Genomic DNA, 13,814 nt, shown 5'->3' with positions numbered 1-13,814 from the left:
AATATAGGACTATATTTGCTGTTATTTTATTATCATTTCTGCCGGTCAACTAATTTTTTCTTCTTTAAAATTTGTTTTTCAATTAATACCCACGTATGTATGTAGTAAAAGAGGAGGAGCCAGAAAATGTACCCGTGTAAGTAAGGGCTAACCACTGTCGGCTTATGTCTCCAGAGGTTGAACATGGTAATAGGTCTTTGTGGAGAGTTGAATGAGATATATGGAGCTTGAAGTTTCATTTCATCACATATTTGGTCTGATTTGAACAGTTCACTTTCTAAAGATGAACACACACCAAGTTTAGGTATCTATGAATAATAATATTTTATATGTACTAGTTTTAAACATTCTGCCTGTTTAAAATTTTAGTTTGTAATATCTGATTTTCATGAATGCTGAAATGAATATAACATATATAACTTTTGGTGGTCATGTGGAAGTGGAGAAATACAGATATATTTATTTTGTAATTATGTTTATGGTATACGGTCTAATAATTTGCAGCAATTCCACTATTGTGTGGGTCATCATAGTTCAAAAAAGCCTTCATGAGCCTATGTACATTTTCATTGCTGCTTTGTTAGTGAATTCTGTTGTTTTGAGCACTGTCATCTACCCGAAGCTTTTGATTGACTTCTTATCTGAAAAACAGATTATTTTGTATCACGCCTGTCTTTTTCAAGTATTCATGTTTTATGTTTTAAGCAGTTCAGAATTCTTACTGCTGTCAGCTATGGCTTATGACAGATATGTGTCTATATGTAAACCTCTGCAATATCCAACTATCATGAGAAGAACAAGAGTCAGTATTTTCCTGATAATGTCCTGGTTTTTACCTGCTATTCAGATTGTAGTGCCAGTACTAAGAAATTCTATTACACCACTCTGTAACTTTACTTTGAAAGGTATATTTTGTAACAATTCTGTAAATCATCTTTATTGTGTAACTTCAAAAGAACTATCTATATATGGTATGGTTGTTCTATTTAATGGTGCACTTTTCCCCATGCTTTTTATACTTTTTACATACATAAAGATAATTATAGTTGCCTGTCAGAGTTGTGGAAATGTCAGAAAAAAAGCTGCACAAACCTGTTTGCCTCATGTGCTAGTTCTAATTAACTATTCTTGTTTGGTTAATTATGATATGGTTATAGTTAGACTGGAATCAGAGTTTCCTAAAACTGCACGTTTTATAATGACATTGCAATTTATAACATATAACCCTCTTTGCAATCCAATAATATATGGACTAAAAATGAAAGAAATCTCTAAAAACCTCAAAAGGTTGTTCTCTTGAACTAATGTAAACTATTGTAGACTTTTATAGTCTTTTGTTAAAAATTGTTTTTTAGTGTTTATTTAAGAGGTGTTAAATGATATCTGATCTTTGGTAGGTCTTTAATAAGACCTATCATTTCTGAGACATTTTCTTTTCAGTGTAAAAACTGATAAACTTCTCCAGCTATTCAAAGCATGTGATTCTGTTCAGTAATTTTTGGATCATTCATTAAAAAATATTACTATCATTACTCCTATTCATAATATTGTTTCTTCATATACAGTTTAAGGACATTTGAAATGATTGATTGAATGAAAACCAAAAATATATAGCTTTTTCTCTTTTGTATTATAATATCACAGATTTCTGTGGTCATAGTGTGAGATTCAAAAACTGGGCCTTTTCCTTGTGCAACAGAGAGCGGATCATTATTTAAAATTCTAAATGAAAGTAAGAAAATAGCAAGATCCTACCTGTCTGATATCACTTTTCCCATATAGATTTCTGAATAAAGAAATGTGTTCATAATTTTATACTGTGATTTCATATTTATTGGTTCTCACAATCAAATCCAAAAGCTGAGACTATGTATGAAGATAACTGAAAATATGGAGGAAGTAGTTTGACATGAGGACAAGTACATAAGGAAGCGAGAGAATTAACATGCCGAGGTTTTTTTTATCTGTATTGCAGCCCTCTGTAAATGAAATAGGGTTCAGAATGCATATTGAAAACATATGGATTGACATCACCAAAAAATTGTAGGTCTAACTAAAGTATATATTTTCCGTTTGATTTATATGTAGGTTTATGTGATTCTGAATTTCATTATGTGGTGTGACTATTGGGAAATGAGCAGTTTTTTTATGGAGATATAATGGTCAAATCTTGTAACTCTTCAGAGTAGTTTAAAGGATTTTGTTTTAATTACCTCACATGAAAGTAAACATTTGAATTAAATACATTTTATAATATAGCCAGTAAATATATTTTACTGAATTTCTAAATTCACATAATCAAATACAGGAAAAAACAGTCTAAAAATAACTATAATAAAAAGAAGTTTCTAAATGAATGTTAGATATATTTCAGTATTACACTATTAATCGGTTGTGTACCACAGACCTCTAAGCTGGAAGTAGTACTTAGAAGACCATCTCTTCACTTAGATGTTTTAGCTAATAGACTAATAGGCAACCTTACTGTTATCTCAAAAATTGTCGTAATTGTAAAAAATAGTTGTAAAATATGTAACTGTTAATCGTCAGAGAAATTGTTTATTTGAACAGTTTCAGTCATGTTTCAGAGCTCATCACAAGACAGAAACAGCTTTGGTGAAGGTTACAAATTATTTTCTAATGGCCTCTGACAGTCAACTCATCTCTGTGGCTGTCCTGCTTTACCTCAATGCAGTAAATTTAAATTTCACACACTAAGGTTATCACTCATAATACTCATAATATACTCATCACCAAATAATTTTCCAATATTAAATGGACGCTCTTTCGATCAGTGCTCTTTTTATGTAATTGGTTTACAACTAGTTTCATTTTTTTATTTTTTTCCACTGATGAATTGATGATTTTTTTAGATTTATTCCTGTAGGGCTATAAAATTTTGGAGCCAAACAAAGGTTATATATTCTTATGTAAGGTTATATTGTGTGCGCTTGTGGTTTGTGTGTGTGTGTGTGTGTGTGTGTGTGTGTGTGTGTGTGTGTGTGTGTGTGTGTGTGAGTGCGTCTATGTGGTATGGATTGACATTTGACCTGCGCTGTACCTGGGCTCCGGGGACATTTCGACTTTTTGCTGTGTATTCATGTGTCCCCCTAAAACATGACTTGTAAATGCATTTTTAAGTGTCTAAATAATAATTTTTTCTACTTCTTATGAGGTCATTATTTATCTTTTGACCTGTATTTGCTTAAACTGTAGTGTAAATTCATTTATTAAACTATAATTAAAAGATTTTCTGATTTTCTTAAAAGTCCACCTATACCCCTCACCTGATTTTTGTGTATTCCAGTGTATTGCACAGCGACGTTTCGAGTTAGAGTGGATGTGTGTAGGTACTGCAATTTAATACACATTTTCAATACACACGGCCGGAAGTCATTGTGATTGGTAGGCTATATATATAGGCGGTACCTACAGGAAACGGCGCCACAACTTTCGCGCGCGTGCCCTTTAACAAGTGTATGTCGACGGCAATACGAAGACGGATTAAAAACACAAAGGTAAGCCTTTTTTAATGTAAAATGCACCATGACTTTAATACTATATGAAATTATAGGTGCACAGGCCTATATTAAACTGGTTTAATTTATGCTTTATGGACTGTTAGTGAGTCTTTGAAGAAGTAAAACGGCCCCAGCGTTTGTCATTGAGTAAATAAAATAGGGCTGACGACTAACCGCGTCAACGCGATAAAGCGGGCTAACCCGTGTTAGGATTTACTCGGTGTTAAAGCATTATTGTGGCTTAAACGTGTTAATGCCGACATCGCGACTAACGCGATTAACAATTAAACCAGCGCAGTCTGAGTCAAAATCCCTGATGTCGCTGTTAGCTAATTTCGGGCAGTTTGTCCAATGTCTGTCCATTCTGCTGACAGCCCTAAAATAAAAGCAAGGGTATAAGTGTATTTAGTCGTGTATTTATTTATATGCCTGAAGAAAAAACTTCTTACAGTTTTGATGCCTAAGCTTTCTCAGTACTTGTATCACTCTCTGCAGTCGCCATTACAGAAATGTCACATGTCGCCATTTTGAGTACTAGGCCTTTAACATTTTAAAAGAAGGCATAAATTAGGACTATGAATAAGTCAGCTGTGTTTATGCTGTAAACTACACTACTGCTAGTTCTGCTACTACTGATGATGATGACAATGATGACGATAATCGTAATACTTTATATGCTTTGGTAATGCAGCCAATCAAAACGTACAGGAGAACATGCGAAGGAGACGCATTCCTCCACGGGAGGATGCAGTCTGTCATGTTTCTGCTGGAAGGGACAAACTGGGACTTGATATCCACTACATAAATGCCTTCAAAGGTAAGTTGGTCTTTAGTTTGGATTAGATTTGGAGTTTGTCACTTTGTCTTTTGTCACTCACTTGGTATGCCTCTGCAATTCAGGTCGGGGCATTTTCACGACTGTTCCATTCCAAAAAGGAGACTTCCTTTTGGAATACAGAGGTAAACTCATAACAAAAGAAGAATGTGAGCGGAGACACAGAGTTTATCATGACAGCCTGAAGGTGTTCATGTTTGAATTCAAGTTTGATGGAAAACTCTGGTGGTGCGTATTATATCAGTGTAGTTTGATTAAGATTAAATTACACATTGCTTTTGATTTATGAAAAAAAAAGCTTCCTAACTAACTAGTTAAGCTAATACTTTTTTGCCTAACCCCACAGTGTGGATGCATCTCAAGAAGATGGGTCATTAGGCAGACTTGTCAACGACAACCACATCAGTCCAAGTGCTAAGATGAAAATATTAAATATCAATGGAAAGCCCCATCTATGCTTATTTGCAAGCAGAGACATAAGTCCAGGCGAAGAAATAGACTATAATTATGGTGACTCGGATTGGCTCTGGAGATGCAAGGTATTTCTACAATTGTACTTTTTGGAACTGATAAATTGCATACCGTAAGCCATTTTTACATTTGTACCTACTCAAATTGGCTTAACGTGACTTAGGGCATCTAGTTTTTCACTGAAATTGAGTATCACCTACTGTGCCTGGGGTCACTATAGCAATGCAGCCGAGCATCCAGTGATATAAATGCCACAGCAAGCATGGACGTCAAGGTGACAAAATGCCTGCTCAGTCTATACTTTAGTGTTCAATTCAGGGATCACGCTGTTAATTTTGGTCGCTATTTCAAACATTTCAGAGTTTCAAAAATGATGGCTTGGATTTTCACGAAGGAGGCGCACTCATAACTTATCGAGTGACACCATTGACCAGCCACTTGGTGGCATTCAGTCTATGTCAAATTTTCTGATCACTTTGGATCACTTGGAACCTTGGTGCAGTAGTTACTGAAAAACTACATGGTACTATAACCTACTGGAAAAACAGGGGTAGGTACTAATGGAAAACAGGCAATTGTGATGGCTGCCACATCAAAGCCCTCTAAAAGCACTAAAAAAATATCAGCAGGTATGCAGAAATAAAAAATGGCTTTCGGTTTCTAAATTTTAACAGTGATTGATGTTTAATGTGATTCTACACAGCAAAATCTCCAGTGTTAAATTAACACTGGGGAGTGTCTATAAGGGTCCACACCTCTGAGTGTTAAATTAACACTTTTGACAGTGTTATATGTTTAAAAGTAACCTAGTCAGTTTTGAAGATTAACAATGGCTAACACTGAGCAGTGCTGATTTTCTAACACTGGAAAATAACTCAAAATGTTAGAAATATTCCAGTGTTAGAAAATCAGCACTGCTCAGTGTTAGCCACTGTTAATCTTCAAAACTGACTAGGTTACTTTTAAACATATAACACTGTCAAAAGTGTTCATTTAACACTCAACAGTGTTGTGTGGACCCATATAGACACTCTCTAGTGTTAATTTAACACTGGAGATTTTGCTGTGTAGCCTCTTTAGTTAGATTCATTTTAAATTTTGGCCCTCGAAGATAAATGGGCCCTAGTGACAGTTCGTTGCTGCTACAGGTGATTGTTTTACTCCTTTAGCAATGGCTTAAAAAATAAAGAAATCACACTGACTATTTGTCTCTTAATCATAGGGCCTTAAATTCTCTATACATGACAGTGAATATTTTAAAGACATTAGCTTGAAACTTATCTTTCTCATACAGTTTATTTAATGCTTCAAAAGCGTCTTCAAAAATGCACTGTATATTCATTTTCTATCTGTTACACACGAAGACTGAGACCAGCCAGATTCAGAAGACTGTGAGCTGCCTAAAGCCGCAACCAAACAGCTTTCCAAACAATGATCTGGACCTGAAACATCCAGAGCCTGAAAGGGTAAATATAATCCAGTGTACCACTTAATGAACTAATAATTTAATCTATCATCATTCTTTATGGATGCTGTGTGTGTGTGTTTGGCAGTCACCTGGGTGTGATGTGATTTACATGGACCGTGGCTTGTAGGTCCTTTTCATTGTTTCAAAGTGCAAGTCTGGATAACATCTGAGTGTGTGTGTGTTAACCACCCAAATGTGACTTAGGAGGACCACACTGTTATTGGGGGACTCTGTCAAAGTTTGCTTCATGGTGACATCACTCTGGTTTTAGGAGGGGTCTTCTCGTATTTTTTGACAGTTTGACCTACAGCATGCAGAACTGACTGCATGTGCTTTGTTTCTATGTTGAAATTTTTTGAAACTCAGGCTTGAACATTAAGATAGATAGTACTATACAACTTCTTAACTTGTTTTAGGCACTTTTTACTGCTGTAGTGCATGGGTTCTCTCTGGCTGTGTACTCTGGCTTCTTCCCACAGTCCAAAGATGTAGCTTATGGGGTTAGGTTAACTGGTGATTCAAAACTGCCCTTTGGTGTGAATGCAAATGCTTGTCCTTCCATGTTAGACTGGTGATCTGTCCAGGTTGTACTGCCCTATGGTAGCTGGTATAGGCCCCAAACCTGCTACCCCACAATCCTGATAAGGATAAGTGGAAGAGGATGGATGATTGCAAAGGAATCAGTTGTTAATTATTGTAGCCAGTATTTTTTTCAGAAGAAAACATTTCTTGAGTGGAAAGCCCCCCCCCCCCCCACGCGCACACACACACATGCAAATTAAAAACAGAAGCACAGGCCTGCCCAGTACAGTTGCAAGAAGAGCACTTGGTCTAATCTTTGTGCCATCTTTTCTTTGTTGCAGGATCTTGATGAAGAAATGCCTCAGCAAGGCTCAGAAGCCATGCATTCTTCTTCAGTGCAAGATTTTGAAGAGGTAACATTGACCTAGGACAGATTTTAATGAATGTTTCTCATGCACGATGTGTACCCTACGCTATTTGCCGATAGTGAAATGGTTTATTCATCCTCTTGAGTGATGCATTTTTAGTAACTGTCAGATTACTGTTCTTTTGTCTTCATTTTCTATCTGTTACACACGAAGACTGAGACCAGCCAGATTCAGAAGACTGTGAGCTGCCTAAAGCCGCAACCAAACAGCTTTCCAAACAATGATCTGGACCTGAAACATCCAGAGCCTGAAAGGGTAAATATAATCCAGTGTACCACTTAATGAACTAATAATTTAATCTATCATCATTCTTTATGGATGCTGTGTGTGTGTGTTTGGCAGTCACCTGGGTGTGATGTGATTTACATGGACGAAGTTTATTAGTTGATATCTGCAACTGAATTGAAAACACCTCACCTTTCCAACTGTCCAAAACAAATAAATGTTGCAATATTTTGCTAACAGTTTCACAATCATCGTCTGGTGTGCACAACAATATCATCTTTGGACAAGTGCATTCAGTGTGTGGGACCGGTTTCCTCCCTCAAGTGGCTTGGCTATAAGTGCAAAGGTGAGACATTTAGTGAATAGGTACAGTGTATATTAAAAAGCATTAATAGAGTTCAACAAGTTAAGACTAGCTGAAATGAACACTGCTCCCTTTTTAATTAATGGGTGGTCACGTCTAATTAAAGAAATGTAGTATTACCTCATTGGTGCAGGACCTTGTAAAAATGGTATACTTGGGATTGTCCTCAATTCCCCATTCCATAACATAAACTGCTCAAAATAATAAAGGGAACACTTAAACAATGCGATGTTACTCCAAGTCAGAACACACTTCTGTGAAATCAAACTGTTCACTTAGGAAGTAACACTGACAACCAGTTTCACATGCTGTTTTGCAAATAGAGTAGACAACAAGTGGAAATTATAGTCAATTCACCATAATAAAGGACTGGTTCTGCAGGTGGTGACCACAGACCACTTCTCAGTACCTATGCTTTCTGGCTGATGTTATGGTCACTTTTGAATGCTGGCCGTGATTTCATTTTAGTGGTAGCATGAGACGGTCTACAACCCACACAAGTGGCTCAGGTAGTGCAGCTCATCTAGCGTAGCACATCAATGTGAGCTGTGGCAAGAAGGTTTGCTGTGTCTGTTAGTGTAGTGTCCAGAGCATGGAGGTGCTACCTGGATGTGGAGTATGCCAAAGGAGGGCAACAACCCAGCAGCAGGACCGCTACCTCCACCTTTGTGCAAGGAGGAACAAGAGGAGCCCTGCAAAATGACCTCAAACAGGCCACAAATGTGCATCTGTCTGCTCAAATGGTCAGAAACTGACTTCATGAGGGTGGCTTGAGGGTCCAGCGTCCACAGGTGGGGATTGAGCTTGCAGCCCAACACCATGCAGGATGCTTGGCATTTGCCAGAAAACACAAAGTTTGGCAACTTCGGCACGGGCACCCTATGCTCCTCACAGCTGAAAGGAGGTTCAAACTGAGCACGTGACAGTCTGGAGATGCCGTGGGGAACGTTCTGCTGCCTGCAACATCCTCCAGCATGATCATATTGGCAGTGGGTCAGTAATGGTGAGGGGTGGCATTTCTGTACCTGCCAGAGAGCCTGACTGTCATTGGGTAACAAGATGAGGTCCTCGGACCCTTTGTGAGACCACATGCTGGTGCGTTTGACCCTGGGGTCCACCTAATGCGAGACGACACTGGACCTCATGTGGCTGGAGTATGTCAGCAGTTCCTCCATGACAAAGGCATTGATGCTATGGACTGGCCCGCCTGTTCCCCAGACCTGAATCCAATTGAGCACATCTGGGACATCATGTCTCACTCCATCCACCACAAACTGTCCAGGGGTTGGCAGATGCTTTAGTCCAGGTCTTGGAGGAGATCCTTCAGGAGACCATCCGCCACCTCATCCCGAGCATGCCCAGGCATTGTAGGGAAGTCATACAGGCATCTGGAGGCCACACACATTCAACTACACACTTTCATGCCATTCAACTACCTAAAGAACAAAGTATTTAATAAGAATAATTCCTTCATTCACATCTGGGATGTCCTTTTTTTGGGGGGGGGGGATTAGCAGTGTATGTGTAGTCATTAAAATATCCTTAAGTGTGAACAGTTTGGTTTTTTTTTTTTTTTTCAGCATTTGACATTACTGCAATGCTTTGACAAAAAACTACTTCACTTAAATAGAACTGCAAAGCTAAATTAAGTCTATCAAAATGTGTTTCAGTTTGTTTAGGGGTCTGGCACAAATCTTGCCTTGCAAAATTGGCAAATCAGAATTGCCACCAGTCAACACAGGTGTGTATCCCATTCATATTTGGCTTGACTTTGTTTTTCAGTTTATTTTTTACCTGTCTAAAGTATTGATCAATTAAAATAACTTTTGTTCTTACATTCCAGAAAGAAGAAATTTCTGAATATTCAGGGGAGGATGGATTGCCACATTCAGTTCAGGATCAAATATCAAGCGATGATGATGGCAACCACAGCATATCAGAAGAAGAATATGTGCCAGATTCAGAGTCATATGATGAAGATTCAGATGAAGACATCTCATTATTGCCAAGCACATCAAAAGGTCTGCTATGCCAAAATGACATCTCCAAAGCGCATGAACAATCAGATTCAATGAATTTAATCCACAACTTGACAAAGGACAAGCCACAAGATAAAAGTGAGCTTTGCGAAACTGAATCAGAAAAAATGACTTTAAGTAAAAGAAATTACTGCTATTTTTGTGGCAAACCACAAGCTAAAATTTCCCGCCACCTGAAAACGCACAAAACGGCTCCTGATGTTGTGCATGCATTTTCCCTGCCTAGAGACTCAAACGAGCGTAAAAGTCTGTTAGAGAAATTGAGAAATAAGGGAAATTTTAAGCATAATGCTGCAGTTTTGCATGGTGGAGTGGGACCACTGAAAGTGAAGAGAAGACCCAAGATTAAAGCAGTAGAGGGAAAGTTTGCTCATTGCTTTTATTGTCAAGGGATGTATGTTCGCAAGGATCTTTGGAGACATGTCCGCAGATGTCCGAACAAACCAAAAGATGACACGGATAAAGAACCTGGAAGAACCAAAGTACTCGGCCTGGCTTTAACTCTGGAGTCTCAGTGTTATCCGCAGGTGTCAAGTGGAGTCTGGAAGGTTCTTGCTGTTATGAAACAAGATGAGATTGCCTCAGCTGTGCGAAATGACTTTACTGTTATTCACTTTGCCCAGTCCCTCTACAATAAACATGGACAAGACCCTACAAAGTATGATTATATACGACAGAAGCTTCGTGAAGCGGGACGTTTGTTGTTGTGTCTGCGCACAGAATTCTCAGTGCATAACATGGAAGAAGCTATTAAGCCTGCTAATTTCCAGAGAGTTGTGCAAGCAGTAAAGAAAGTTTCAGGTTTTGATGAAGAGACACTGTCATACAAAACTCCAAGCCTTGCGCTGAAACTGGGACATACACTGCATAAAATGTCTGACATTATCCATTGTCGTGCCCTCATGACAGAGGATGAAGCCCTAATCAAGTCCACTGATGCGTTCAAGAAGTTGTATGTCTCCAAATGGTCCGAGATGGTGTCTCACCGTGCCTTGAACACATTGAGTGAGGCAAAGTTTAACAAGCCATCAACATTGCCCTTTACAGAAGATGTTCGGATTCTCCATCACTACCTTCAAAAATCTGCAGAAAGTGCCTTTTGCAGCTTGGAGAACGAAGCCACAGCTCAGAATTATGCCCAACTTGCACAAGTTACACTCTCACAAATCATTGTGTTCAACCGAAGACGTTCTGGAGAGGTTTCAAAGATGCGCCTCAAAAGTTTTCTTGAAAGAGACAAAACAGCACTCCACACAGATGTTGCCATGGGGCTCTCAGAAATGGAACAGAGACTCTGTAACTATTTCTGTAGAATAGAAATAATGGGGAAAAGGGACAGAAATGTTCCGGTTCTGCTAACACCAAGCATGCTGGATGCTCTGTCACTACTGGTTAGTAGGAGGCCTGACTGTGGTATTTGTGCCACTAATATCTACCTCTTTGCAAGACCCCGATCAATGAGTCATTACAGAGGAATGGACTCCTTGCGTGTTCATGCACACCAGTGTGGAGCAAAGCAGCCTGAGTATCTAAGATCGACACAGCTCAGAAAACATGTTGCCACACTCTCACAAGTCCTTAATTTGAAAAACAACGAACTTGATCAGGTTGCAGATTTCCTGGGTCATGATATCCGCGTTCACCGCGAATTCTACAGATTACCAGTTCCCACAACACAGCTGGCCAAGATTTCCAAACTGCTTTTAACACTGGAAAAAGGACATCTTTCCCAGATCCAGGGGAAATCACTGGATGAGATCAAAATAGGTTTGTATTGAAAGGAGCAAATATTAGGGCAGTAGTTGAATATTATGCTTTATCAACAGAATTAAAACCTAAAAGCACAGACCATTCTGTTAAATGTCCATGATTTAAGGTTCTTGAAGTCTATTGTTTCATCACTTTGCAACATTTGGCAAACTGCAGAGTGGTGGCCTTAAATAGTAAAACTATGTACTATAATTTCCAGTATTTGTTCTGTATTTTGTCATATCTCGTTGTTAATGTGAGGTTTTTGGGGGGGTTGTGTTTGTTTGTTTTTTTGTTTTGTTTTCCCCCCCCCCCCCCACAATTTCTCAGATGAAATTGCATTAAGTGATGCTGAAACAAAGGACAGTGAGAGTGAATCAGATGATGATGACACAGCACTCACAATGTCGGCGTGTGGCACCAGTGAGCCTGTACATGCAGTAGCTGATTCCACAAACACAGCGCAGCTCCAAGACACTGTAGATTGTGGTAAGTTACCACTAGCTTGGTTTCTGTGGATAAAATGTTTGTTACAAATATTAAAACTTAATCAAATTGTGTAATCAGCAGATGAAGGACCACTCACAATGCCTGCAGCAAGTGAGACTGCTGCTCCCTCTGAAGGTAAGGGGTGCAGTTGGTTCTCTAAGCGTATTATTGTTTCATCACTTTGCAACATATGGCAAACTGCAGAGTGGTGGCAAAAAGTCACTTGGATGAGTGACAAAATGTTTCTCCCACTAAAAACGCTACGTCCAGATTAACAGAATCAACGTTTTAGGATTTACTTACCTGGATGATTGAGCATGCATCAAGAGACTTTTATTCAACTTTTTATTTAGTCTTTTATTCACAGCGGAACACTAAATGTTGTCTCATTTTAGAAATTTGATAAATTTTCAAAGAGAATTTTAGCTCGTTTTGATATTGATGGTAGCAACACATTTCAGAAGTTAATACAGGGTAGCATCCATTCTTTTAACAAGCAAATGTTTTTTGTTTTTTTTGTTTGGTTTTTTGTTTGTTTTAACTACTACTACTTTATATATCTTCCAGAGAAAAATGCTGCTCAATCCCACAATTCATTTCATTTCATTTCATTTATTTATTCATTTTCAGGCACAACAAATACCTATATTGAACATAAAATACACAAAACAAAAAACAAAACTTGCCTGAAAAAGGAGTGGGACGAAGAAAACTTATTAAATCCCACCCCTATACTCACTCATCAACAAAAAAAAAACAATAAACTTCCCGCAGCTACGCCCATCATTGCATACAGACCCATCAACAGCCCCGGGCAGATACAAGCATCTAAGCGGCAGCTCGCAACCAACAATTAGAGCCTTCATAACTGAATACAGAATATATAAATTATAAATTGCATTACCACAGGTAACAGGCAGTAATAACTACAAGTAACAGACACACATACATATACGTACATATATATCTACACACACAAGTACATATATGTACATACATACGCACACTTTATTTTTTTATTTTTTATTTTGGAATCCATATCAGCAATGGTAAGAGGACAGACATTACAGAGCACACTAAAACCCATCATTGAGTATACTGTGACCAGACCAACTGTTTGTAGAGAAATTTAAATCTATGAATATTTTTGCATTGTTTCAATTGTAAACTCAGACTGTTCCAGATTTTCACACCACATACAGACACACAAAAGCCTTTACGGGTTGTTCGAGTTCTGGGTAATTTGAATTCTCCAAAGCCTCTCACATTATAAACCTTTTCTCGAATTTCAAATCTAGTTTGTAAATTTGCCGGTAAAAGTTTAGTAAAAGCTTTATACAAAATTATGGATGTATTGTAATTAACCAGATCCTGGAATTTAAGTAACTTTGCCTGAAGAAAGAATTTGTGAGTATGATCTAGATAACCAGCCTTGTGAATAATACGCAGTGCTCGTTTCTGTACTGTGACTAATGGATTAGTTGTATTTTTATATGTATTTCCCCACACTTCCACACAATATGTAAGATATGGAAGAACCAGGGTACAGTACAGAGTACGAAGTGCATCTTTATCAAGGAATTGTTTCACTTTGTTCAAAACTGCGAGGCTTCTGGAAATTTTGGTTTTTATGTGTCTGACGTGGGGTTTCCATGAAATTTTGTTATCAATTATAACTCCCAAAAATTTGTTTTCACTCACAT

The 13,814-nt window shown here is 38.1% G+C and overlaps 2 protein-coding genes and 1 long non-coding RNA gene across 3 annotated transcripts; all 3 read left to right on the top strand.

Moving 5' to 3' along the window:
• Positions 1 to 388: 388 nt before the first annotated feature.
• LOC147311034 (olfactory receptor 6N2-like) lies at positions 389 to 1,300 on the top strand. The gene has a single exon (XM_086267845.1). It carries the CDS (start codon positions 389 to 391, stop codon positions 1,298 to 1,300), a length of 912 nt encoding a protein of 303 aa, XP_086123971.1.
• A 1,545-nt stretch (positions 1,301 to 2,845) lies between these two features.
• Positions 2,846 to 4,462, top strand: LOC147311033 (uncharacterized). Its single transcript, XR_015125525.1, has 3 exons — positions 2,846 to 3,518; positions 4,213 to 4,338; positions 4,422 to 4,462. It is a non-coding gene; the product is annotated as an uncharacterized LOC147311033 (long non-coding RNA).
• A 627-nt stretch (positions 4,463 to 5,089) lies between these two features.
• On the top strand, positions 5,090 to 12,386 carry LOC147311032 (uncharacterized). Its single transcript, XM_086265616.1, has 9 exons — positions 5,090 to 5,101; positions 6,192 to 6,293; positions 7,159 to 7,230; positions 7,399 to 7,500; positions 7,711 to 7,816; positions 9,505 to 9,575; positions 9,678 to 9,951; positions 11,953 to 12,111; positions 12,190 to 12,386. The coding sequence occupies exons 1-9, from the start codon at positions 5,090 to 5,092 to the stop codon at positions 12,384 to 12,386; spliced, it is 1,095 nt and encodes a 364-aa protein (XP_086121742.1).
• The last annotated feature ends 1,428 nt before the right edge of the window (positions 12,387 to 13,814 follow it).

The sequence above is a fragment of the Aulonocara sp. 'chitande type north' Nkhata Bay genome, linkage group LG16, assembly GCF_057382095.1.
Source record: "Aulonocara sp. 'chitande type north' Nkhata Bay isolate Kocher_YH1m ecotype deep benthic linkage group LG16, A_spYH_male_GT1.1, whole genome shotgun sequence".
In the NCBI taxonomy this organism is placed as follows: Eukaryota; Metazoa; Chordata; class Actinopteri; order Cichliformes; family Cichlidae; genus Aulonocara; species Aulonocara sp. 'chitande type north' Nkhata Bay.
This window is presented reverse-complemented; position numbering and strand designations above follow the sequence as displayed.